This window comes from Oncorhynchus gorbuscha, linkage group LG07 (genome assembly GCF_021184085.1).
Source record: "Oncorhynchus gorbuscha isolate QuinsamMale2020 ecotype Even-year linkage group LG07, OgorEven_v1.0, whole genome shotgun sequence".
In the NCBI taxonomy this organism is placed as follows: Eukaryota; Metazoa; Chordata; class Actinopteri; order Salmoniformes; family Salmonidae; genus Oncorhynchus; species Oncorhynchus gorbuscha.
In genome coordinates, this window is record NC_060179.1 from 66,657,207 (window position 1) to 66,684,167 (window position 26,961).

The 26,961-nt window shown below is 41.8% G+C and overlaps 3 protein-coding genes and 1 long non-coding RNA gene across 8 annotated transcripts; 3 read left to right on the forward strand and 1 right to left on the reverse strand.

The window, feature by feature from the left end:
• Positions 1 to 82: 82 nt before the first annotated feature.
• On the forward strand, positions 83 to 4,936 carry LOC124040247 (solute carrier family 2, facilitated glucose transporter member 11-like). Its single transcript, XM_046357244.1, has one exon. The coding sequence runs from the start codon at positions 473 to 475 to the stop codon at positions 2,102 to 2,104; it is 1,632 nt and encodes a 543-aa protein (XP_046213200.1). The 5' UTR covers positions 83 to 472; the 3' UTR covers positions 2,105 to 4,936.
• Positions 4,937 to 7,129: 2,193 nt separating this feature from the next.
• Positions 7,130 to 8,711, forward strand: LOC124039337. Its single transcript, XR_006839549.1, has 2 exons — positions 7,130 to 8,001; positions 8,255 to 8,711. It is a non-coding gene; the product is annotated as an uncharacterized LOC124039337 (long non-coding RNA).
• Positions 8,712 to 12,010: 3,299 nt separating this feature from the next.
• si:zfos-1056e6.1 (uncharacterized protein LOC107988029 homolog) lies at positions 12,011 to 17,846 on the forward strand. 4 transcript variants are annotated; one of them, XR_006839697.1, is made up of 9 exons: positions 12,011 to 12,407; positions 14,423 to 14,490; positions 14,593 to 14,646; positions 14,776 to 14,840; positions 14,977 to 15,014; positions 16,683 to 16,762; positions 16,845 to 16,903; positions 17,068 to 17,118; positions 17,297 to 17,846. XR_006839697.1 is itself a non-coding variant. In XM_046357248.1 (9 exons), exons 1-9 carry the CDS (start codon positions 13,015 to 13,017, stop codon positions 17,348 to 17,350), a joined length of 594 nt encoding a protein of 197 aa, XP_046213204.1. In that variant the 5' UTR covers positions 12,936 to 13,014; the 3' UTR covers positions 17,351 to 17,846. The 4 variants fall into 4 exon arrangements, 3 of the variants coding, with proteins under 3 accessions (XP_046213205.1, XP_046213204.1, XP_046213203.1); XM_046357248.1 differs by lacking the exon at positions 12,011 to 12,407 and adding an exon at positions 12,936 to 13,135 and having other exon boundaries at positions 16,841 to 16,903; XM_046357249.1 differs by lacking the exon at positions 17,297 to 17,846 and having other exon boundaries at positions 16,841 to 16,903; positions 17,068 to 17,258.
• On the reverse strand, positions 17,040 to 23,957 carry ppm1g (protein phosphatase, Mg2+/Mn2+ dependent, 1G). 2 transcript variants are annotated; one of them, XM_046357245.1, is made up of 11 exons: positions 23,909 to 23,957; positions 23,365 to 23,498; positions 22,800 to 22,869; positions 22,439 to 22,524; positions 22,082 to 22,211; positions 21,528 to 21,973; positions 21,055 to 21,174; positions 20,568 to 20,802; positions 19,250 to 19,379; positions 19,049 to 19,148; positions 17,040 to 18,914 (listed from the first exon to the last, which is right to left on the reverse strand). In XM_046357245.1, the coding sequence occupies exons 2-11, from the start codon at positions 23,473 to 23,475 to the stop codon at positions 18,726 to 18,728; spliced, it is 1,617 nt and encodes a 538-aa protein (XP_046213201.1). In that variant the 5' UTR covers positions 23,476 to 23,498; positions 23,909 to 23,957; the 3' UTR covers positions 17,040 to 18,725. The 2 variants fall into 2 exon arrangements, with proteins under 2 accessions (XP_046213201.1, XP_046213202.1); XM_046357246.1 differs by lacking the exon at positions 23,909 to 23,957 and having other exon boundaries at positions 23,365 to 23,879.
• Between the last annotated feature and the right edge of the window lie 3,004 nt (positions 23,958 to 26,961).

Consider the following 26,961-nt stretch of genomic DNA (forward strand, 5'->3'; position numbering starts at 1 on the left):
GTATTCTGCGTTTTTGATTGGCAAACACGTATTCTGAATTTCCGATTCATGGATGTACCCGTATTTGCTATATCCTTCAACATCAAGGGGACACCGGTAGCTAGCGTCATCCTGAATCAGAAATACGCTTTCTTTCAATATACATGTTGGTCTGTGCCAGATTTGTTTATCTGTTCCATCAATATGGTAAGACTCCCTCCCTAATTCTTATTTTTCCAACGGTTGAGTTACGTTTGGGCATAGAATTTAGCGTCCTGTCCAGTAGCTATCAAGACAAGCTCCCTCACGCTACAGAAACAGGTGAAATATTGGCCTACCATCGGCCATTCTGGCTCATACATTACTTTATTTACTGTGTGTCTCGAAAACACAGCTGCTGTCAAACCAGTGTTCAGTAAGCTCTGAGCCTGATGCATCTGTCCTCTTAAGGAATAAATTATTATTAGAATCAACACAGTTTCAAATCTTGCAAATGAATGTTAGAGAGGATGATGACACAGAGACAGATAGGCCTGCAGGCAATTCCAGAACCCTCACCTTGGCGGTGTGCTCCGCTGCCATCGGTGGCACCTTCCAGTACGGCTACAACCTCTCCATGATCAACGCCCCCACCAACCACATCCAGAGGTTCATCAATGACACATACTGGGAGCGCTGGGGAACCGGCCTAGACACCTCCCAGGTGACCCTGCTGTGGACCGTGATCGTGTCTGCCTTCTCCCTGGGTGGCCTGACCGGGGCTCTTCTGGCAGGACCCATGGCTGTCCGCTGTGGCAGGAAGAACTCACTACTTCTCAATAACTCTTTCTTGTTCCTCGGTGCAGTCCTCGCCCTTACCAGCAGGGCGGCAAGGTCAGTTGAGATGATTATTTTTGCCCGCCTGCTAGTGGGGGTCAACGCTGGAGTGAGCATGAACGTCCAGCCCATGTATTTCGTAGAGAGTGCCCCCAAACACCTGCGTGGCGCTGTGGCCTTCTCCTCGGCCGTGTTCACTGCATTTGGGATCTTCCTGGGCCAGGTGGTGGGTCTAACGGAGCTGTTGGGTACCGAGCCCCTCTGGCCCTACCTCCTGGCCAGCAATGCCCTCCCAGGCCTCCTCCAGCTACTCACCCTGCCCTGGTTCCCTGAGAGCCCCCGCTACCTGCTCATGGACCAGGGGAACAAGGAGGCGTGCGCCCGGGCTCTGGGTAGGTTCCGCGGCGGGGCTGACTTCAGCCTGGAGATGGAGGAGATGCTGCAGGAGCAGGCTGACGCCGGTGGGGCCACGGCCAAGAGTCAGACTCCCTGGGACCTGTTCTCCAACCGCTCCCTCCACCCCCAGCTACGCACTGTGATGGCTGCTAGCAGTGCCATGATGCTGTGTGGTAATGACTCCATCTACTTCTATGCCTCGTACATCTTCCTAGCAGCAGGGATCCCTGTGGAGAAGGTCCAGTATGTCTCTATCGGCACTGGGGCCTGCGAGTTCACTGCTGCCGTCGTGTGTAACCTGCTGGTTGAGCGTGTGGGCCGCAGGATGCTCCTCAGTGGCGGATACGCCCTGATGGCGGTCTGGGCGCTGGTCTTCACCCTGGCCCTGACCCTCCAGGGCTACTCTGTCCCAGGGATGCCCTATCTCAGCATGGCCTGTGTGTTCTGCTATATCCTCAGCTTTGGTATGGGCCCTGCCGGGGTTACGGGAATCTTGCCTGCTGAGATCTTTGACCAGACGGCTCGGCCTGCGGCCTACATGGTGGCTGGGTCCCTCATGTGGATCAACCTCTTGATAGTAGGCATGGCTTTTCCATTCATAGTGAGTTACCTCAATGCGCTCTGCTTCATCCCGTTCTGTTGCGTCTGTGTGGCGACCTCTTTGTTTGTGGGCCTCACTCTGCCCGAGACCAAGGGCAGGACACTGGCTGAGATCACAGCAGAGTTTGATAGGAGGAGTCTTTTGAAGAAGGGCCCAGAGAAGCAGGGGCCCGAGCCCATGAAGGAGCAATATCAGCTGGGTAAAGCTCTCTCTCTCACCACCATAGACCCAGAGCCCCTCTCCCATCTCCTAGACCCAGAGCCCCTCTCTCTCACAGCCCTAGACCAGAGCCTCTCTCTCTCACAGCCCTAGACCCAGGGCCCCTCTCTCTCACGGCCCTAGACCCAGAGCCTCTCTCTCTCACGGCCCTAGACCCAGAGCCTCTCTCTCTCACGGCCCTAGACCCAGAGCCTCTCTCTCTCATGGCCCTAGACCCAGAGCCTCTCTCTCTCACTGCCCTAGACCCAGAGCCCCTCTCTCACTGCCCTAGACCCAGAGCCCCTCTTTCACTGCCCTAGACCCAGAGCCCTCTTTCACCACCTAGACCCAGAGCCTCTCTCTCACCGCCTAGACCCAGAGCCTGGGGGAACAGTCTGGGGGTCTGAGGGTGGGGTATTTATATGAATTATATTTAATTATGGTGTATGAATGTGGTGCCTTGGTCCCTAAACCAAATAGCCTATACCTCTTTATGAAATCACTGTAATCAAGACTGCTGTTATAATGACAAATTAAGGCTGTCCCCGACTAAAAATAAAATCTTGGTCGACCGAGAGTCTTCCAGTTCTTTCGACCAATCAAAATGTTTAAACTTATTGCGCTGTCCGTGCTGAAACTGCAACATCATTTCAGCCATTTAGTTTCTTACTTGTTTCTGACTGAAAAGTTATGTTATCGAAATCCCTAATTTGTTTCCAAAAAATATTCCCTATTCCCTCAACCCTTGCTCTCTTTACATGAAACATGTAAGCATCGCATGCATGTGATCAATAGGGCCTATAGCCTATCATAATCACATCAATAAATTGCTTATAACAAACTCCAAACCCATAATGTCAACTAGCAAAATGGATGCGGAGGACATGGAAAAAGAAACTCAAAATGAGCAAATATTTACTGGTTGCTCAAGAGGGAAAGGGGAAGTCAGATCTGTCGAAGACATTTGACTTAGTTGTGGAAACTACTGGAGATTAAGAAATATTTGGGTATAGGCGCAAGCGTTGTGAGTATCGTGTGCCAAGCAGTTGCTGTTAGATTACAATATTATTTTTATAACCATTTGGAACAGTCTAAACAACACTAAATAAATAAGTGTACCAGAGAGTCTGTACTAATGAAAAAAGAATATATAAATCCTTTATTACATCAGATTAAAAACAGTTGCATGCATTCATGAATTGCGGTTTCTTTATTGATTCGGTAAATTATTCAAAGCTTCCGTTTTTTTAAGAGTAAAACTAAAATGCTTGATTGCATTTCAAAGCATGTTTGTCTCGTATGCTTTGTGATGGCATGAACAAAGGATTGAATGATTGATTGATACAGTATCCTATGTAATGAAATATAGGCCTAAGTAAGTTATGGTATGGTAGTTATGGTAGTAAACAGGACGTGCTCTTAGGCCTACACCTTGATGGTGGTTATACAAGGTTAAAATACAAAGCCTACTAATGATGACGACATTACTCATTATTATAATGATTAAAAACAGCCAATTCTGTGAAATTGCTTTAGCCGCCATTTTGCCGTTGCATGATGCTTGGTGCTCATGGAATTAGTAGGCTGTTAAAGAAACACTCAAACAGGCAACAGAAGCAATATCTGTCTTATTTCTGTAGATGTATATGGATGATTTATAAAGCCAGGCACATTTAACAGTTAGGCTATTCATTATAGACCTAATTCAATTGTGATTTCCTCGCTCCTCAATTTTCTTAGACAATTAGGCTACGGTAAGGGCTGTTTCCCCGTCTCTGCTGCTGCCTCCACCGCATTGTTCTCAATCCCAATATCCTGGTTAACTTTGCTATTATGCACATAGCAACATAGGGAAAGGCAGCAATTCTATGGCGCACTGAAGATTGTTTCAGATCCGCGGACAGTGACCGTATCCAATGCGGGAGAAAACTAATTTGTTCTAAATTAATATTTGATTAATTAATGTTGCACCATTATTTTTACCTAATATAACCATATAAAATTTCAGCATCACATCTTAGAGTGATGGACTGAGACAGCCGTGAATCAGACAGGTCTTGTGCACCATGAAAAAAAATTACAATAATTGCTACTGCTTGACTAAAGAGATCTCGGTCGACCAACAGCTTATCGGCCAATGAATTGACCATTCGACTAAATGGGGGTCAGCCCTATAATGAATGATTTTGAATAATGATTTTGCACTATATTATTGCTATGATTTCTTTATCAAAACTCCATTACCTCCATTATGTTTAGACTGATGTAATTATGGTGCAGTTTGAGTCAGATATGTTCCTTCCATGCATATGTGATATGGGGAAAGGGCATTGTCTGGTTATACTTGAATATCAGTACTGTACTACTCTCATCAAGTCCAGTCTCTACAGTTATGTACAATTTAGAATGTTGTAAGCTCGACCTATTTTGCTGTAAATGCCAAAACTTCATTGATATTGATTGTTGCAGTATGTTTACAGTATATAATAATGCATGTTTTATTTATCACCAAAAGGAGTGTTGGATTATGTATTTTCATCCTATTTTGTCTGTTTGATCAGGAAGTCACCAGCTATTTTCACTCTTTATGCCACAACACAAACACTTAAAACACATAATATAGGCTATAATGTTACTATTTAAATTACTATCCAGAATGTCCATTAAGTGGCATCATTGCGCTGAGTAAATCCTTTGTTTCAGGATTTCATGTATGTACCTTCAGTATCAGGTCCACCCTACCCTTGGTTACTCTTGGGTAACCAAAGGTTATCTATGCACTTTCAAGCATGACAAATAAACTCTATGAAGCCATTATTTGCAATTCTTGCTTTGTATGTATTTGAGTGTTAGACTGAAACAAGTGCTGATGTCAATCCAGCAATATTTTTCTGTCATGAAACAACTATATAGTATAGATACAGTACCAGTCAAAAGTTTGGACACATCCAGTCATTCCAGGGTTTTTCTTTATTTTTACTATTTTCTACTTTGTAGAATAATAGTGAAGACATCGAAACTATGAAATAACACATGGAATCCTGTAGTAACCAAAAAAGTGTTAAAGAAATCAAAATATATTTGAGATTCTTCAAAGTATCCACCATTTGCCTTGATGACAGTTTTCCGCACTCTTGGCATTCTCTCAACCAGCTTCATGAGGTAATCACCTGGAATGCATTTAATGAACAGGTGTGGCTTAATTTGTGGAATTTCTTTCCTTCTTAATGCGTTTGAGCCAATCAGTTGTGTTGTGACAAGGTAGGGATGGTATACAGAAGATAGCCCTATTTGGTAAAAGACCAAGTCCATATTATGGCAAGAACAGCTCAAATGACATGACTTTAAGACATGAAGGTCAGTCATTCCAGAAAATGCCAAGAACTTTGAAAGTTTCTTCAAGTGCAATCACAAAAACCATCAAGCACTATGATTGCAAGCCAAATAAATGCTTCATGGAGTTCAAGAAACAGACGCATCTCAACATCAACTGTTCAGAGGAGACTGTGTGAATCAGGCCTTCATGGTCAAATTGCTGCAAAGAAACTACTACTAAAGGACACCAATAAGAAGAGACTTGCTTGGGCCAAGAAACACGAGCAATGGACATTAGACTGGTGGAAATCTGTCCAAATGTGAGATTTCTGGTTCCAACCGCAGTGTCTTTGTGAGACGCACAGAAGGTGAACGGATGATCTTCGCACGTGTGGTTCCCACTGTGAAGCATGGAGGAGGAGGTGTAATGGTGTGGGGGTGCTTTGCTGGTGACACTGATTTTATTTAGAGTTCAAGGCACACTTAACTAGCATGGCTAACACAGCATCCTGCAGCGATACACCATCCCATCTGGTTTGCACTTAGTGGGACAATCATTTGTTTTCCAACCGCACAATGACCCAAAACACACCTTCAGGCTGTGTCAGGGCTATTTGACCAAGAAGGCGAGTGATGGAGTGCTGCATCAGATGACCTGGCCTCCACCATCACCCAACCTCAACCCAGTTGGGTTTGGGATGAGTTAGACCGCAGAGTGAAAGAAAAGCAGCCAACGAGTGCTCACCATATGTGGAAACTCTTTCAAGACTGTTGGAAAAGCATTCCAAGTGAAGCTGATTGATAGAATGCCAAAGTTGTGCAAAGCTGCCATCAAGGCAAAGGGTGGCATCTTTGAAGAATTTCAAATATTTTGATTTGTTTAACTCTTTTGATTTTGTTACATGATTCAAAATGTGTTATTTCATAGTGTTGATGTCTTCACTATTATTCTACAATGTAGAAAATAATGAAAAACCCTTGAATGAGTAGGTGTGTCCAGACTTTTGACTGGTACTGTATATAACCTATAAAATACTGCATGCTGTATTCTACCATTTCTGTAATGATGATAATATTTTAAAATGTAAGAAATCTATCCTAATTCAAATCTAATGTCTTGAGAAGAACTGTTACAATAATTTTTCAATAAGGCAATCAGCTCAGGTGCTTACACTCACCATAGACATGTAAACATTTATAAATTTTTATTTTTGTAATTTAGCAAGGTGCTCTTATTAAGAACGACTTAGTTATTAGCACATTCATCTTAAGATAGATAGGTGAGACAGCCACATATCACAGTTGTAGTAAGTACATCTTTCTCAAAGTAATCAGGAAAAGGCAAGTGTTGTTTAATTGTTTTTGTCGCTGTGGGATGTAATGAAGATTCTTTGAAGAGGTAGGTTTTCAGACGTTTTTGGAAGATGGTCAAGGGACTCGGCCGTTCTAACGTCCAGGGGAAGCTCATTCCAATATTGGGATGCCAGGACAGAGAAGAACTTTGACTGGGACGAGCGGGAGCTGACCCGGCCAAGAAACTAGAAATGGCTTGGGGTGTAGGGTTTGAGCATAGCCTGAAGGCAGTGGTGTAAAGTACTTAAGTAAAAATACTTTAAAGTACTACTTACGTTGTGTTTTGGAGAATCTGTACTTCACTATTTATATTTTTTGACAACTTTTACTTTGCTATGTTCCTAAAGAAAATAATGTACTTTACTTTTATTATTTTGAGTGTTTAGCAGGACAGAAAATGGTCCAATTCACACACTTATCAAGAGAACATCCCTGCTGCCTCTGATCTGGCAGACTCACTAAACACAAATGCTTAGTTTGTAAATTATGTCTGAGTGTTGGAGTGTGCCTCTGGCTTTCTGTAAAAAAATAATAATAATTGTGCCATCTGGTTTGCTTAATATAAGGATTTTTTAATTATTCATGCTTTTACTATTGATACTTAAGTATATTTTAGCAGTGACATTTACATTTGGTACTAAAGTATATTTCAAACCAAATACTTTTACTCAAGTAGTATTTTAATGGGTGACTCACTTTTACTTGTCATTTTCTGAGGTATCTTTACTTTTACTCAAGTATGACAATTGGGTACTTTTTCGACCACTGCCTGAAGGTAGGGAGGGGGCAGTTCCCCTTGCTGCTCCATAGTCAAGCACCAGGGTCTTGAAGTGGATGCGAGCTTCCACTGAGAGCCAGTGGAAAGTGCAGAGGAGCTGGGTGACATGGGATAACTTGGGAAGGTTCAACATCAGGCGGGCTGGCTGCGGCGTTCTGAATAAGTTGCAAGGGTTTGATGGCACAACCAGTGAACCCAGCCAGCAGAGTTGCAGTTGTCCAGATGGGAGATTACAAGTACCTGGATTAGGACCTGTGCCACTTCCTGTGTGAGGAAATCATTTTCTACGGATGCTGTAGGGCATGAACCTGCAGGAGAGAGTCACTGCTTGGGTGTTTGCAGAAAACAGCAGGGTGTTGTTCACGCTGAGGTTCTTTGCACTCTGGGTGGGGGACACCATAGAGTTGTCAACTGTGATGGAGAGGTATTTGAGTGGGCTGGCCTTCCTGGGTGTGTGTGGTTCACTTTAAACCCGACAGACATGCTGTGGAAACTCAACACACAACGTGCAACTGGGAGCAGAGCAGGGCGGACAGATGCAACGTGGAACACAAACACACACCGAGTAAGTGGATCCTCTCACAGAGAGACTGCATGCTAAGCCAGACCTCATATCTTGCTTTCTCATGTTTTCTTTGTCTGAATCTTTCTTCTCTTTTTTTCCCCCGTGTCTGACATCATCAGTCTCTTCCTCTCCATCTCTTTTTATTTCTCTGGATAACTTCATTTCCCCCCTCTCCCTTCTGCCTCTTTCTTTCTTCATATATCGCAGTCTCCCTCCTGATACTGATCTCTTCTCGCCGTCTTTCACGCTCCAGGCAAATGCTGACTCCAGGCAACAACAACAGAGGAAGCAGCAGCAAATGCAGTAGTAGCAGAAAGAAGAAAACCATGAAGAAATCCGCCAGAGGAACCCCCCTCACTGCTCTCCTCTCCCCAGGACCACAGTTCTGAGATGGGCTGCTTCTCGGGACACCAACCCATGGCTCCTGTGCTTCATCCAGACCTGGACTGTGGCAGCAGCAGCCTGCCTACCCCCCCCCCCCCCCTGATTGCATTTCATAAATGGCCATAATAATAGCAAAGATGACTCTGGGTCTGGAAACTCTGTGTTTTGAATGCTAAAGGTGCTACTGAGTGTAATTATACAGTACATTTTACAGTGCAATATGAATGGTTGAAACACTGGTCTTTTAAAGTATTTGCTAAAGATGATTATAATTACAAAAGACAATTTAGTAGTATTATAAATACATTTTATTTGTATTACCTTTATCAGTATTACTGTTTTTCATGATGTTTCACGAGTCGTGGCTGAACGACAACATGAATAACATAGAGCTGGCGGGTTATACACTGCATCGGCAGGATAGAACAGCAGCCTCTGGTAAGACAAGGGGTGGCGGTCTATGTATATTTGTAAAAAACAGCTGCTGCACGATATCTAAGGAAGTCTCAAGGTTTTGCTCGCCTGAGGTAGAGTATCTCACGATAAGCTGTAGACCACACTATCTACCAAGAGAGTTTATCTGTATTTTTTGCCGATGCTGGCACTAAGACTAATTAAGACTCAATTAGATGTATACCGCCATAAGCAAACTGAAAAACACTCATCCAGAAGTGGCGCTTTAATGCAGGGAACTGAAATCCATTTTACCTCATTTCTATCAGCATGTTAAATGTGCAACCAGAGTGAAAAGAAAACTCTAGACCATCTTTACTCTGCATACAAAGCTTTCCCTCACACATCTGGCAAATCTGGCCATACTTCTATCCTCCTGATTCCTGCTTACAAGCAAAAATTAAAGCAGGAAGCAGGAATAAAAAAGTGGTCAGATGAACAGGATGCTAGGCTACAGAACTGTTTTGCTAGCACAGACTGGAATATGTTTGGGGTTCTTCCGATGGCATTCAGGAGTACACCACATCAGCCACTGGCTTTCTCATCCACAGATGATGCAATCTCTATTGCACTCCACACTGCCCTTCCACACCTGAACAAAAGGAACACCTATGCGAGAATGCTATTCTTTGACTACAGCTCAGTGTTCAACACCATAGTGCCCTCAGAGCTCATCACTAAGTTACATACCCTGGGAATAAACACCATCTGGAACTGGATACTGGACTTCCTGATGGGCCGCCCCCAGGTGGTAAGGATAGGTAACAACACATCCGCCACGCTGATCCTTAACACGGGGGCCCCTCAGGGGTGCGTGCTCAGTCCCCTCCTGTACTCCTAGTTCACTCATGACTGTATGGCTAGGCACGACTCCAACACCATTAAGTTTGCTGATGACACAACAGTGGTAGGCCTGATCACCAACAACGAGATAGCATATAGGTAGGAGGTCAGAGACCTGGCCATGTGGTGCCAGGACAACAACAACTCCCTCAAAGTGATCAAGACTAAGGAGATTATTGTGGACTACAGGAAAAGGAGGAACGAGCACACCCCCATTCTCATCGACAGGGCTGTAGTGGAGCAGGGTGAGAGCTTCAAGTTCCTTGGTGTCCACATCACCAACAAACTAACATGGTCCAAGCACACCACGACAGTCGTGAAGAGAGCACGACAAAACCTATTCCCCCTCAGGAGACTCAAAAGATTTGTCATGGGTCCTCAGATCCTCAAAAGGTTCTTCAGCTGCACCATCGAGAGCATCCTGACTGGTTGCATCACTACCTGGTATGGCAACTGCTAAGCCTCCGACAGCAAGGCACTACAGAGGGTAGTGCGTACGGACCAGTACATCACTGGGGCCAAACTTTCTGCCATCCAGGTCCTCTATGCCAGGCGGTGTCAGAGGAAGGCCCTAAAAATGTTCAGACACCCTAGTCATAGACTGTTCTCTATGCTACCACACGGCAAGCGGTACCGGAGCACCAAGTCTAGGTTGAAGAGGCTTCTAAACAGCTTCTACCCCCAAGCTGTACATCTAATCAAATGGCTACTCAGACTACTTGCATTGCCCCCCCCCATTTTACGCTGCTGAAACTATCTGTTATTATCTATGCATAGGTCACTTTAATAACTACGCATATGTACACTACCGTTCAAAAGTTTGGGTGGGGTCACTTAGAAATGTCCTTGTTTTGAAGGAAAATTACTTTTTTGTCCATTAAAATAACATAAAATTTATCAGGAATACAGTGTAGACATTGTTAATGTTGTAAATGACTATTGTAGCTCAAAACGGCAGATTTTAAAAATATATTTAAAAAAATAAAAATGGAATATCTACATATGCGTACAGAGGCCCATTTAATAATATAATAATAATATATGCCATTCAGCAGACGCTTTTATCCAAAGCGACTTACAGTCATGTGTGCATACATTCTACGTATATGGGTGGTCCCAGGGATCGAACTCACTACCCTGGCGTTACAAGCGCCATGCTCTACCAACTGAGCTACAGAAGGACCACATTTATCAGCAACCATCACTCCTGTGTTCCAATGGCACATTGTGTTAACTAATGCAAGTTGATCATTTTAAAAGGCTAATTGATCATTAGAAAACCCTTTTGCAATTATGTTAGTACAGCTGAAAACTGTTGTTCTGATTTAAGAAGCAATAAAGCTGGCCTTTAGACTAGTTGAGTATCTGGAGCATAAGCATTTGTGAGTTTGATTACAGGCATTTCTTCTGAAATTAGTCAATCTTTTCTTGTTTTGCGAAATGAAGGCTATTCCATGCAAGAAATTGCCAAGACACTTTAGATCTTGTACAACTCTGTGTTCTACTCCCTTCACAGAACAGCAAAAACTGTCTCTAACCAGAAAAGAAAGAGGAGTGGGAGGCCCCGGTGCACAACTGAGCAAGAGGATAAGTACATTAGAGTGTCTAGTTTGAGAAACAGACACCTCACAAGTCCTTAACTGGCAGCTTCATTAAATAGTACCCGCTTCTAGGCAGAGCTCCTCTGTCCAGTGTCTGTGTTCTTTTGCCCATCTTAATCTTTTCTTTTTATTGGCCAGTCTAAGATATGGCTTTTTCTTTGCAACTCTGCCTAGAAGAGTGTGCTTCTGATCAATTTTATGTTATTTTAATGGACAACAAGTGTGCTTTTATTCCAGAAACAAGGACATTTCTCAGTGACACCAAACTTTTTACTGCTGCTCTTTAATTATTTGTTACTTTATTTCTTATTTTTCTTAACTGCATTGTTGGTTAAGGGCTTGTAAGTAAGCATTTCGGCGCATGTGACAAATACAATTTGATTCCTAATATCTAGTAGTCATTCATCTTGATGCTGTTTGTAAGTCGCTCTGGATAAGAGCGTCTGCTAAATGACTTAAATGTCAATGTAAATGTCTGTTAATAATTGTCAATTACGTCATATTATTTGTGGTATTAAGGCTAATTATTTTCCTTATTTGAATGTTGTTCAACAATATTCTATGTATGTTAACATTTTCTAGTAAATTGTTACGAATTTCGACCATTGTGTTCTTTTTGTATTATTACATCTTCATCGCGAGACTTTTTTTGTTCTTGTGCAAGCTCGCTGGCATCTCAGAGGTTGGTATTTCAAAGGTTCAGAGCCCACCCACTGCGGAAACGACAGACGATTTGTCGCGAGAGAGGGTTTGTTTACATAACAGGTTAAGTGAATTTACGTAGTAGGTTAGAAGAATTACGTTAATGTTAGGAAAAGAGTTAGGGTGAGATTTCGCCTCAAAATTACAGTCAAGTGTTGTCCCCGAAGCGACCACTAGATGAAGCTGTAGGCCAAATCCTTCTAGCCATAACGCTAGAAACAAAAACATACTATCTGTGGCGACAAATCATCATTATCAAAACACGGGCTTGCAAGACATTGATGTATAAATACATTTAAAAACGGGGCTTCCTTCAAGCTTGATTTGGCCGGCGCTGCGTTGATAAAATGACAAATATTCGTCGTGATAATTCTCAAAGTTTATCAAAAGCTTGGATTGCACTGAGGAGACTTGATAAAAACGGTTGGTCTATTTTTTTATAAATTATTTTGGTTGGAGTTGCGTAAACGTTAGGTTTCTTTTGATTTATTTTGTTTCTACACCTGCATTGCTTGCTGTTTGTGGGTTTTAGGCTGGGTTTCTGTCCAGCACGTTGAGATATCAGCTGATGTAAGAAGGGCTTTATAAATAAATGTGATTTATTGTTGCTCCCTGACGCTGTGTTTACACTGGTTTCCATATAAACAGTCTCTGGGTTACATTTTAGCTCGTGCTAGTCGTGGGTTGCATCTGAAATAACATACAAATCTAGCTACCCCCTTATCAAGATCAAAACGGCAGCCCTAAATATTTACACGTTACAAAAATATAAACGCAGCATGCAACAATTTTAAAGATTTGACTGAGTTACAGTTTAAGGACAAGTCAATTTAAATAAATAAACTAGGCCCAAATCTATGGATTTCATGAATGGGAATATACAAATCTGTTGGTCACAGATACCTTTAAAAAAGGTAGGAGCGTGGATCAGAAAACCAGTCCGTATCTGGTGTGTCCACCATTTGCCTCATGCAGCGTGACACATCTCCTTAACATAGAGTTGATCCAGGCTGTTGATTGTGGCCTGTGTATGTTGTTCGATACGTCTTCAAAGGTTGTGCAAAGTTTCTGGATGTTGGCGGGAACTGGAACATGCTGTCGTACATGTCGTTCCAGAGCATTCCAAACAAGCGCAATGGGTGACATGTCTGGTGAGTATGGAAGACTGTCCAGGCCATGGAAGAACTTGGACATTTTCAGCTTTCAAGAATTTTGTAACAGATCCTTGCGGCATGATCCTTCAGCATTATCATGCTGAAACAGAGGTGAATGGCACGACAATGGGCCTATAAGGATCTGTGCATTCAAATTGACATCGATAAAATGCAATTGTGTTCTTTGTCCGTAGCTTATGCCTGCCCATACTGTAACCCCACCGACACCACTCTGTTTACAATTTTAAGCAAACTGCTCGCCCACACAACGCCATACACACTGTCTGCCATCTGCTTCCCTGTGACGGTTTCTGACAGTTTGTGCAGAAATTCGGTTGTGCAAACCCACAGTTTTATCAGTTGTCCAGGTGGCTGGTCTCAGACAATGGTTACACATGGTCTGTGCTTGTAAGGCCGCTTGGACTCCTGCCAAATTCTCAAAAAGATGTTGGAGGTGGCTTATGGTAGAGAAAGTAACATTACATTATATGGCAACAGCTCTGCTAGACATTCCTGCAGTCAGCATGCCAGATACACTCTCCCTCAACTTGATACATCTGTGGCCTTGTGTTATTTAACAAAACTGCACATTTTAGAGTGGCCTTTTATTGCCCCCAGCACAAGGTGCACCTATGTACTGATCAAGCTGTTTAATCCGTTTCTTGATATGCCACACCTGTCAGGTGGTAAATGAGAAATGCTCACTAATAGGGATGTAAACAAATTTGTGCTACATTTTTTTAGAGAAATACGTTTTTTGTGCATATAATTTCTGGGATCTTTTATTTTAGCTCATGAAACATGGAACCAACACTTTACATGTTGCTTTTTTATTTTTCGTCAGTATAATAAAAATGTAGTACATTCTTCCAGCCCAACTTCAACCGGCAGCGTAGCCTAGTGGTTAGAGCGTTGTACTAGTAACTGGAAGGTTGTGAGTTCAAAACCCCAAGCTGACAAGGTACAAATCTGTCGTTCTGCCCCTGAACAGGCAGTTAACCCACTGTTCCCAGGCCGTCATTGAAAATAAGAATATGTTCTTAACTGACTTGCCTGGTTAAATAAAGGTAAAATAAAATTTAAAAAAACAGCGGGAAGCAGGTAGATTTGACATCTTTGTTGATGCATAGTTCACTGAGAAATGATAGCCAGCAAGGCTACTTGAAATTAAATGGAAGCCCCCTATCAAGGCTTCACATTATAAACCCTCTGTGATTATTTCTTGCAGTTGCACACATAAAAAGATGAATTCATTACAAATTGGATGTGTTCCTCCTATTCCAGATGACAGAGTCATTGCATTACAAGAGGTCACCATTCCAAAGGGTATGGAGGCCACTACAGTTAAACAGGTAGGCAGAGTGGTTCAGCAGTAGGCCAAATTGTCAGGTTTCTCCCCCATACTAATAGCTCTCTCGCTCTCTCTTTTTCACCCTCTCTCTCTCTTCTTCAAGATCATAACACATTTGTTTGGATTGAATTCTGCTAATGTGACACAGACATTTAAGGTATGCCATATATCCTTTTTTTATAAAGTTCTGTTTCCTAAAATTCAGTCTCAAATTATTGTACCATGTACTGTATACTGACTGACACTATTATAATGTATCCCTTACCAAATGATTGCATATTTCTAGATAAGAAACCACAAGGGCTGTCTGATTCCATTCAACAGCTTTATACCGGTGAACAGCAAGCACATGTAAGTACTGCAACATTCCGTATGTTACTGTGAGCCAATAATTTACTAAAATGTATATTTAATGTAAAAATAAAAAATCAAGTGTAATTAATTCTATCAGTGCATAACATTAATGTCAATATATTTTGATTCATAGGCCATATGTGCTGGAAGTGGCAACAGTCTTTCAGCATGGTACATATTTAACTTATATCCTCACATTTCACATTAAAATATAATTTAAATAACAGATATATGGTGAGCTACAAAAGTATTAGGACAGTGAAATGTTTTGGGGCTCTGTAGTCCAGCACTTGACACTCTGAAACTACGGCAATTTTTGTACATAGTCCCCCCATTTTAGGGGACCAAAGGTATTTGGACAAATTCACTTCTACACTGAGTGTACAAAACATTAAGAACAACTTCCTAATATTGAGTTGCACCCCATCTTTTGCCCTCGGAACAGCCTCAATTCGTCAGGGCAAGGACGCTACAAGGTGTCACTTTCCACATGCAAGCTGGCCATTGTTGATTTCAATGCTTCCCATAGTTGTGTCAAGTTGGCTGAATGTCCTTTTGGTGGTGGACTATTCTTGCTACACATGGGAAACTATTGAGTGTGAAAAACCCAGCAACATTGCCATTCTTGACACAGACCGGTGCACCTGGCACCTACTACCATACCCCGTTCAAAGGCACTTAAATCTTTCCCTTACTCGTTCACCCTCTGAATGGCACATATATACAATCCATGTCTCAGTCGTCTCAAAGCTTTAAAATCCTTATTTAATCTGTCTGCTCCCATTCAATTACACTGATTGAAGTGGATTTAACACGTGATATCAATAAGGGGATTGTAGCTTTCACCTGGATTCACCTGTGTATCAGTCTATGTCATGGAAAGAACACACTCAGTGTATATGCATTAAAGTAGTCAAAAGTTTAGTATTTGGTCCCCAAATGCCTAGCATGCAATGATTATGTCAAGCTTGTGACTCTACAAACTTGTTAAATGCATTTTCTGTTTGTTTTAGTTGTGTTTCAGATGATTTTGTACCCAATAGAAATAAATGGTAAATAATGTATTGTGTCATTTTGGAGTCACTTTTATTGTAAATAAGAATGTTTGTAAACACTTCTACATACATTAATGTAGATGCTACCATTATTATTATTACGGTTAATCCTCAATGAATCGTGAATAATGTGTGAGAAAGTTAAACGCACAATTATCATACCCCCCACCAACCTCCTCTTTTATTGTAATGGTGAGAGGTCTTCGTGGTATGATATTTGTGCATCTGTAACTTTGTCACACATCATTATTCACAATTCATGTAGAAGTGTTTAGAAACATTCTATTCTTACTTACAATAAATGTGACTGCAAAATGACACAATACATTAATTACTATCCGCACAAAAATAATCTGAAAGACAACCAAAACAAACAGTAAATGCATCCAACAAGTGTGTAGAGTCACAAGCTTGATGTAATCATTGCATGCTAGGAATATGGGACCAAACTAAACTTTTGACTACTTTAATACACATGTAAGTGAATTTGTCCCAATACTTTTGGTCCCCTAAAATGTGGGGACTATATACAACAAGTGCTGTAATTTCTAAACGGTTCACCCGATATGGATGTAAATTAATGATTTTATGCACTTTAACATGTATAATTTCAAATCCAAAGTGCTGAAGTACAGAGCCAAAACAACAACAAAAATGTGTCACTGTCCCAATACTTTTGTAGCTCACTGTATATTATCTAGTATATAAAATCTATGTTGTTTCCCTTCTTGTTAGAATGCGTGATTGATGTTGTGTGGTGTATTTGTTGATTCATTCATTCAAGTCATTCCAAAACCACGGACCATTGCCATGACAGTAATCAATAAAAGTATGCGAACAAGACTACAAGGTGTTGTCAGAAGGGTAAGACAATATTTCTAAGGGCTTTCTATATTCATAATCCAGAGAGGAAAAAGCATTGATTTGTCATTATTTTTTCAGATAGTGAGACTTGAAGAACTGTTTCCTCAGATTAAATTAAGACGTCATGAGAAAATTTATCAGGTACATCATAAGAATCCATCATGTTGTACGAAAAAAGTATCAAAATGTTTGCACTCACTAATGTAAGTTGCTCTGGATAAGAGCGTCTGCTAAATGACTCATGTAAAATATTGGAACTACAGTATCATCATACATGTCGGCTGAATTCTGTTTTATTTTAATAGGAAATAGAGTTGCTGAACCAACAGTTGAGATTTCTTCATAAAAGAATGCAGGTAAGCATAAGTATTGCTTATGACAAATATAGGCAGAAGAAAATAAAAAATGTAGATTTTCTGTTACTGCACATAAGATGAGGGTGTACTTTAATCGAGCACAAAGAGGTGTGTACCACAGTCTACTGGCTATGTTACATTCAGATTGTGTTTATTATAGATGCAATTATTGTTTCAGATGGCCGATTCTCACAGATGGATGGGGATGTTCATCAGAACCCCTATGTGGTAGAACAAAACACCTAGGCCCAACATGTTTTATGTACTTTCCATTTGTTTATACTGTCAATTTTACCATAGCCATATGAGCAGATTTAAGAGTAATGGTAAACCTGGTTAATATATACCTATTATGACAATGTATTATCTGATGTTATCTGTAGTGTAGCATATCTTGAAAATGTATGAGTTTGAGTGGTGTAGAAAACCAATTTGCTGTTGGAGATACTTGGTATAAAATGTTAACCCCCCCAAAAAACTGAGCTTATTAGTATTTTGGGCACGGTAGTTCCAACTAGCCTTTGTACAAGTCTGTTTGTGCAATCATTCCACCACCTAACATGACAAGGGGAGTGGCAAGGAGTAGAATGATATCACAAATAGACTTGTACCCACCCAGGCTAGCTCCAAACCACTTGCGGTATGAAACGATTGGCATGATGCTTTAGTGCTTTGCTACATGATTGTGCAACCTTTCCATCCCCATTACTGATTAAATAAAAAGGGTTTTTGTCAACTTTATTGATTTAGGGGGGAAAAAATACTTCATGTGATTTTAAGTGAAACTCAATGTTCTCAAAAAGTACCAAAATAAAATGTACTAAAAAAATTGGGTTAACCTTTTAACTGGACATTTCAGTCAAGGATACAAAGATACATGAGAAGCTTTTGTCCCATGAATAGTTATACTAAATCCTTCGAAAGCATTTGCTATATTTGGAACATAATTAACTACATGTAAGGCAGTGTTCCCACCATCTTTATGTGCAAACCAAGTCATGAGACAAAGGCAGATATTTAAATAGTGGCCTCAACTCAGGTGGTTGGCAAATTGTTCTGGGAATATGCGAGTGCAAGGAATGTAAAATGTATTAATTAAATACAGATAGTACAAAATGTCATGTGAATAGAGTAGTTTCAAATCTATTGAACTGTTGAGGAGTTTGTTCCTTGCCTGGGGGGACATTTGACTCATGCAAACAGTGATTGTCCTTTTAAAGTAAGTAGACAAGATGTCACTTGTCACACAAAAAATAAAAATGTATTTGTATGTAATTACAGAATGGTGTCAAACGAGTATGCACCAACATGTCACATTGATCTACAATTACAAAGATGCATTTCGTCCATCAACAAATATTGAAAATTATATACATAAAGGGCATGGGTGACAAAAACAGTACACTAGGATTCACAGGACACATTTCCAGTAGGACAGTTAAGCAAAATCAATAATTACAAAGAGGCCATTTTACTTTTATACTTTCTCTTCAGTCTCAGGACATTAAACTAAAAACTCATCCTATCGCAGAGACCATGGTCTTCAAACTTTTCAGAGATGGGAAAGTTCTGGCTTGTGAAAAGGACTGGAGTACTTGTTGGCAGTTCTATTCGCTTTTTGACTTTTTGCTGTCATTCCCGTTCTTCTCTGGGACAATCTCTTCAGGCTTTCTCTTCTTGGTGCCGTCGGCCATGCTGCTGCCAGGGTGAGGGCTGAATGTGATGATGATGCAGGTCATGTTGTCACAGCCTGTGCCATCTCCAGATGTATCAGGTGCCAAGCAATGGTCAAGTAGCTACGGAGACAAAATAAAGTTTGAGAGCGCTAGTTCATTGTTAAATAAAGAATGAGTAATGTCATGATTACAGGGAAGTGGTGGATCTCAGGGACAGAGGTTTCCCAACACAATAATAATATATATAATCTTACTTCTTCAACTATGGAGGACAAAGGCCTGGCAGCGTCATCGGCATTAGGCTTTATTCTCTGACTGACAAAGTCTACAACCTCTTGACTGCTCATGACGTTCCTGTGGATGACACTCATTAATTAAGGGAAATATAGCTGTGGATTCATTTCACACATTGATTATTGAAGTATGGCCTTAATTTAAGAAGAAAAAAAAACTACCAGATTCCGTCGCATGCAATGATCATGAAGTCATGCTCTGGGTTGAGGGTGAGCTCTTTGACATCAGGCATTGAGGAGATCATCTGCTCCTCTGGGCCAAGGGCCTTGTTTCGTTTGTAAAAGTGATCGCCTGAAAACACAAAGGCCCTTTCAATCTAATGTCTTTTCTTCAACAGCAAAAGTACCGTAATTTCCGGACTATAAGCCGCTACTTTATTCCCACGCTTTGAACCTTGCGGTTTATACAATAACACAGCTAATTTATGGATTTTTCCCACTTTCACAAGATTCATGCCGCCAAAAAAACTGAGCACCATCACATAATGTGACGCAAATCGAGCACGCTCAAACTTCCATCATTCTGATTACGGTAGTCATTTTGTCACCCTCATCATGGCAAAGACACAGAGAAATGCATATGATGCAGCTTTCAAGTTGAAGGCGATCGATCTGGCTGTTGGAAAAGGAAAATAACTGCTGCACGGGAGCTTGGCCTTAATGAGTCGATGATAAGACGTTGGAAACAGCAGCGTGAGGAACTGACTCAGTGCAAAAAGAAAAGCTTTCAGAGAGAAGAAAAGCAGATGGCCCAAAGTATTTGCAGCCACTCGACATCAGTGTAAATCGTGCATTTAAGGTGGCGCTCCGTGTTCAGTGGGAGGCTTGGATGACAAGTGGGAAGAAATCCTTCACTAAAACGGGTCGCATGCGAAGAGCAACTTATGGTCAAGTCTGCCAGTGGGTCCTGACAGCGTGGAGCATTGTCAAAAAATCCACTATCATCAACAGGTTTCGAAAGGCTGGACTGCTGCGTGTTGAAGAGGGCAGCATAAGCTCAGCGGGGAATTTGCACGCCGGATGAAAGTGACGAGAGCGACAATGAAAACGATCCAACATCAGATGAAGCAATTCTGAGGCTATTCAACTCCGACACCGAAGGAGATGACTTCAGTGGTTTCAGTGCACAGGAGGAGGAAGGTAGTGACCAATGACTTTCTTGGTAGGCTACTGTTTACTGCTATTTAAAAAAAATAATAATAATTGTTACAAGCCGTGTTTCGTTAAAGCCTATTTATTTTTGTTACAAGCCGTGTTTCGTTTAAAGGCTGTGTAAAGTTAATTTGTTTCAATATACCGGTAGGCACCTGCGGCTTGTAGACATTATGCACAAAATACATATGTTTTAATAATGCAGTGGGCGAGGCTTATATTCAGGTGCGCTTAATAGTCCAGAAATTACGGTATATATTTCTCGAAACAATGCCTGATAATTCAAATCAAAATGCCAGGGCTAGGAAATGCAGGAGGATCGATTTACCGATGGCCCTGGAGAGGTTGAGTCCCCCGTTGACGCGACCGTCCATGGTGACCTTTCCACCAGCATTCTTTATCCTGGCCAGCTCCAGCTCATCCTCTGGCTTGTGGTCGTAAGACATGTCTATGGCTTTGCCCTTCTCAGACACCACACAGCGGGAGTCGCCGGCGTTTGCCACAATCAGCTGTTTCCCTCTGATCAGAGCCACCACTGCTGTAGTGCCACTGTCTGCGCCAGGCTGGGGGAAAAGGGCACACAGTTCATCTGAAAATTGCCACCTTCAGTTTAAAGGGCCTGTGATTAACCCACTACACAGCTAAGGAAATTAATCCCAGAATAATATTTTGCATTTTGGGAGGCATAGAAAGTAATCACTACTTCAGACACAAAACACCCCATTACCTTTCAACAACCAGGGCTACTCAGAAATCCTTTTAAGAAAGCACTCTCCATTCAAGGTTTAAGTTGAAAATTAAGATGTGTATTCTACCTCTTCTTTTCCGTCCATTCCAGGGTAGCACATCTCCTCATTCTCTTCATCAGAGTCCTCCCCCTCTTCAGTGTCTTCTTCCTCGTCACTGTTTTCACCTTCATCTTCCTCACTGGCATCCTGTAGAAGCGTAATTACATAATTAACACAAAGCATTCTTTCCAAAAATATTTTAAACAGTTCATGTTGAAAAATCCAGTGGGGGAAAATCTATGAACAGCCAATGTGAGTTACAGCAGAGGTGCCCAACCCTCCTACTGGAGAACAGTCATTCTGCAGGCTTTTGCTCCAACCAGAATCGATCAACTGATTCTACCAATAGCTCCTCACCAGGATTTCTAAGCTTAATCAGGTGTGTAAGAACTGTGTTTGGGCAAAAGCCTGAATACCCAGTAGCTCTTCAGGCAGAGGGTGGGGCACCAGAGTTAGAGTAACATGAACATAACTCCTGAAGGAGAGTTCTTCCCCCTCACCTCCTCTTCGCTACCCTCCTCGTCTTCCTCTTCCCCCGACTCGTCACTGTCCTCAAAGAACTTTGAGCTGGTGTCTCCTGGAGCCGGAGCTGCTGAGGAGGAGCAGGAGGGCCCGGTTTCCTTTTCTCCTTCAGAGGACCCTGCTGCTCCTGTCACTGAAGAGCTGTCCCCTCCTGCTCTCCTGGCCCGCAGCTTGGAGAATCCCGCACCACCAGCTGCACTTCCAGCACCATCAGCCTTCCGATTGCTGTCTACCTCACTCTCCACTTCTCCGTTGATGCCCTTCTCCCCATGGGAATGTGGTTCATCTTCCCCAGACTCTTTTTTGCCCTCCGGACAGAGCTTCTTGTGTTTAATCGCATTGAGGTTCTGTCCATAGCGGACGAGTAACTCTTCAATGGTCAAGGTGGCCTCTTCTTGCAAAAGTTCTGCCTCCTCATTATCCACTAACAGACAAAGGAACACATGGGTTTGAATCAAACTATTTGTTTTGAATAAAGTACAAGGAATGACAACTACATATATAACGTGGTCAGCTGTTACAGCGTACTTACAATCATCTTCTTCAGCCACTTTTTCATTTGGTGCTTCCTCTTGTGGGCGGCCAGCTATCTGAACAAGCTCTTTGATCACTTCCTCTGTGGTCACCCTGCTATCAATGGCCAGAAATGCATCCTCCAAAGCCTGAAACAAATCCACCCACCTAAGACAAATGTATGCTGCTATGGAGTAGATTTTGACAACAAATACAAGAGCTACTGAACCAAAGTTGGTTGTACTCACTTAACAATGTGAGATTACACCCAATAAATATTGTGTACTTTCTATATACACTTACATATATGCACCATGTTCAATTGTCTATGTCAAGAGGATTCCTTTCCATACCCCAAAAGCATTCTTGCACTCACCTTTTGCAGTTTGCCATCTTTGTAAGTCTTCTGTTCCTTAATGATTTCAGGAAGGTACTTGGAACAGTATAATGCTACTTCCTCACCTGAGAAAGCAAGTATCGATTACTTAGAATAACTTGTTTAATAATGTCTGACATTAACAAAAATAACATACAATCAAGGTACGCACAAAAGTTAATATTCAGGATAAAAAGAACTTCTGTAGCTCAGTTGGTAGAGCATGGCGCTTGTAACGCCAGGGTAGTGGGTTCGATTCCCGGGACCACCCATACGTAGAATGTATGCACACATGACTGTAAGTCGCTTTGGATAAAAGCGTCTGCTAAATGGCATATTATTTATATTATTATAACAGTACCTCCATGTCCATCATACACAGCAAACATAGCCGTTTCATCATCCAGTTCTGGAATGCAGTTGTGAGCATCCTGTTGAAAGAAACAAAAACGTTACTCTCATGAAATGCCATTTGTATGAGCAGTAGAACAGCTACATCATAGAAATCAGACCGGTGCCACTTGAATGTGAAATTAATAATGATGCATTTACATTGTTAATGTTAACGGTCCAGTCTTGCACAGCTTACATAGTTATATCAATACATGCTGGAAAGCTACCTATCTACATCGTTGGATAACTACAAAACTATATAGTTAGCCACAAACAAAAATTATTCATGCGCAAATAAAACTTAGCTAGCTGGCCAGTGTTGACGTTGATAGTTATGAAGCCACATGTTTAATGGTTGGATAACTAAGCCAAGCCCCATATGTTTGATAACCTGTAGCACATTATAGACAACTTACATTATTTTTTATTTCGTTAGCATTCTAGCTAACTGGTTGCTAGTTAGTTGGACACCATACTGACAACGAATGACTGCGGAATCCAATCCAGCTTTCAATTTGTTTAGCTCATCTTACCTCCATTGAGACACGCCAGCCCTGCATGGCCGCAAAGCCATAGGTCATATTTTGGTTTCCCCCATTGGAAGAGGACTTCACTGTATTGGGTTGCGACAAGTAAGCTCCCATGATGGACCAACAATGGGTTTCAACTTCGTTGGTGTTGGAAAATCCGATGTAGCAAGGGGAAAAAAACAAGATGACGATAATAAATTAGAGGCTCCAACTTCACCCTACAGTTCATTATATCATACAGTAGAGTACAAACATTTATATCATACTGTAGAATATAAACATTGCAATATTTTTGATAAAGGGCCAAAGACTAGTTAGCCGGTTTATTGCTAGCTTGGATGGGGTATCTAGCGACTGTTGGCTAAGCTAATAAACGAACATAGACACCGTTTTTACTCGTAAACTCTATATTTTTAAGCGAAGGCAAATGGGACACCATTAACCGGAAGATTATACTTGATATCAAAACATTTCAGGCTTAAAAGTGAGACCAATTTTAACATTTTACAGGAAAATAACAGCACGTGTAACTACAAACACCACAGACCTCTCAAAAATAATCGGATACATAAAGGAAGCGGAAACGATGTGATGAATGAGAAGTGCGCAGGTCTACTTGTGAGCAGCGGCGTTCAGAAAGGGCGCCAAAACTTTAGTTGCAGAGAACGAGTGCGTCCTCAAGGTGTCGCTAAAGTCTCCGATTCTAGTGTGGTCAACAAACGTTGGAGTGGATCCCTATGTCCTTTCTCCACTTCCTTTCCTTTTAACATGAAAAAAGGCGACAGGCAGCATTTCGGTAAAAACATGTTTAGTTCTTAAATCAGTAGACACGAAAGAGATTTTAAATACCCAAGAATACATAACAGTAGGTGGGGGAAAACAAAGGAGATGTGTATTGCCACTATCATGTCCTGTGCTGTTATTATTTTTGTAACTATTCTAACCCCCTATGCAAAGTCAAAAAGGATCATTGCCAAAAAAATTAAAAAGTTTAGCAAAAAATGAAATTGAGTACGTTTTATTCCAATACTGAGCTTTGACAGCTGTACCAGTGAGATCTGGCTGCATCACTGCTTGGTATGGAAATAACACCACCCTCGATTGCATGGCAATACAGAGGGTTGTGCGGACATCCCAGTACATTATATCAGGCGGTGTGAAAAGAAGGCCCAGAAAATCATCAAAGGCACCAACCACCCAAGCCATAGACTATTTTTTTCTGCTGCCTCACGGCAAGAGGTACCGGTTCATCAAGTCTGAGACCAACAGGCTCCTGGACAGCTTGTATCTTTATTGACCTTTTATTTCACTATTTGCACTGTCTCCATGCACACTCACAGGGACCTACACGCTAACACACACTGACACTCCAACACACACACACACAAACACTCACTCCATCATTTGCTCACTCACATAATATGCACATACATTTATACGGATTCTATACACCCGCACACCCACTCACATGCAAGCTGCTGCTACTCTGTTTATCTTATGTCCTGTTGCCTAGTCACCTTACTCCAACACATATCTACAGTTGAAGTCGGAAGTTTACATACACTTAGGTTGGAGTCAATAAATCTAGATTTCAACCACTCCACAAATTTCTTGTTAACAAACTATAGTTTTGGCAAGTCGGTTAGGACATCTACTTTGTGCATGACACAAGTAATTTTTCCAACAATTGTTTACAAACCGATTATTTCACTTATAATTCACTGTATCACAATTCCAGTGGGTCAGTAGTTTACATACACTAAGTTGACTGTGCCTATAAACAGCTTGGAAAATTCCAGAAAATTATGTCATGGCTTTAGAAGCTTCTGATAGGCTAACTGACATCATTTGAGTAAATTGGAGGTGTACCTGTGGATGTATTTCAAGGCCTACATTCAAACTCAGTGCCTCTTTGCTTGACATCATGGGAATATCAAAAGGAATCAGCCAAGACCTCAGAAATAAAATGGTAGACCTCCACAAGTCTGGTTAATCCTTGGAAGCAATTTCCAAACGCCTGAAGGTACCACGCTCATCTGTACAAACAATAGTACGCAAGTATAAACACCATGGGACCACCCAGCCGTCATACCGCTCAGGAAGGAGATGCGTTCGGTCTTCTAGAGATATCGTCCTTTGGATGCCAAATGTGCAAATCAATCCCAGAACAACAGCAAAGGACCTTGTGAAGATGCTGGAGGAAACAGGTGCAAACATATCTATATCCACAGTAAAACAAGTTCTATATCGACATAACCTGAAAGGTCGCTCAGCAAGGAAGAAGCCACTGCTCCAAAACCGCCATAAAAAAGCCAGACTACGGTTTGCAACTGCACATGGAGATAAAGAACGTACTTTTTGGAGAAATGTCCTCTGGTCTGATGAAACAAAAATAGAACTGTTTGGCCATAATGACCATCGTTATGTTTGGAGGAAAAAGGGGGAGGCTTGCAAGCCGAAGAACACCATCCCAACAGTGAAGCACAGGGGTGGCAGCATCATGTTGTGGGAGTGCTTTGGTGATGAGGTGGTGAGTGTAGGTAGCAAAACATCTGCCACGCTAATCCTCAACACTGGAGCTCCACAGGGGTGCGTGCTCAGTCCCCTCCTGTACTCCCTGTTCACCCACGACCTCATGGCCAGGCACGACTCCAACACCATCATTAAGTTTGCCGACAACACAACAGTGGTAGGCCTGATCACCAACAACAACGTGACGGCCTATAGGGAGGAGGTCAGAGACCTGGCCGTGTGGTGCCAGAGTAACAACCTCTCCCTCAACGTAACCAAGACTAAGGAGATGATTGTGGACTACAGGAAATGGAGACCAAGCACGCCCCCACTCTCATCGACGGGGCTGTAGTGGAGCAAGTTGAGAGCTTCAAGTTCCTCGATGTCCACATCAACAACAAACTAGAATGGTCCAAACACACCAAGACAGTCGTGAAGAGGGCACGACAAAGCCTATTCCCCCTCAGGAAACTAAAAAGATTTGGAAGGGGTCCTGAGATCCTCAAAAGTTTTTTTTTTTACGCTGCTGCTACTCTCTGTTTATCATATATGCATAGTCACTTTAACTATACATTCATACATTCATGTACATACTACCTCAATTGGGCCGACCAACCAGTGCTCCCGCACATTGGCTAACCGGGCTATCTGCATCGTCTCTCTTTTTTTTTCCTATCTCCACTCCTCTTTTACGCTACTGCTACTCTCTTTTCATCATATATGCATAGTCACTTTAACCATATCTACATGTACCTCAATCAGCCTGACTAACCGGTGTCTGTATGTAGCCTCGCTACTTTTATAGCCTCGCTATTGTATATAGCCTGTCTTTTTTTACTGTTGTTTAATTTCTTTACTTACCTAACACCATTTTGCACTATTGGTTAGAGCCTGTAAGTAAGCATTTCACTGTAAAGTCTACACCTGTTGTATTCGGCGAACGTGACAAATACACTTTGATTTGATTTAACTTTGCTGCAGGAGGGACTGGTGCACATCACAAAATAGATGGCATCATGAGGTAGAAAAATGATGTGGATATATTGAAAGTGGTGATCCTAACTGACATAAGACAGGGAATTTTTACTA

Coding starts and splice junctions, on each gene's coding strand:
- LOC124040247 (XM_046357244.1), top strand. CDS start 473: ATGAATGTTAGAGAGGATGATGACACAGAGACAGATAGGCCTGCAGGC.
- si:zfos-1056e6.1 (XM_046357247.1), top strand. CDS start 13,015: ATGTTGTTCGATACGTCTTCAAAGGTTGTGCAAAGTTTCTGGATGTTG. Junction 14,647..14,775: donor ATGTGACACAGACATTTAAG/GTATGCCATATA, acceptor GCATATTTCTAG/ATAAGAAACCACAAGGGCTG. Junction 16,763..16,840: donor TACAAGGTGTTGTCAGAAGG/GTAAGACAATAT, acceptor TTATTTTTTCAG/ATAGTGAGACTTGAAGAACT.
- ppm1g (XM_046357245.1), bottom strand. CDS start 23,475: ATGGGAGCTTACTTGTCGCAACCCAATACAGTGAAGTCCTCTTCCAAT. Junction 21,175..21,527: donor AGGAGGGTAGCGAAGAGGAG/GTGAGGGGGAAG, acceptor ACGCTTCTACAG/GATGCCAGTGAGGAAGATGA. Junction 18,915..19,048: donor TGTCCTCCATAGTTGAAGAA/GTAAGATTATAT, acceptor TTGTCTCCGTAG/CTACTTGACCATTGCTTGGC.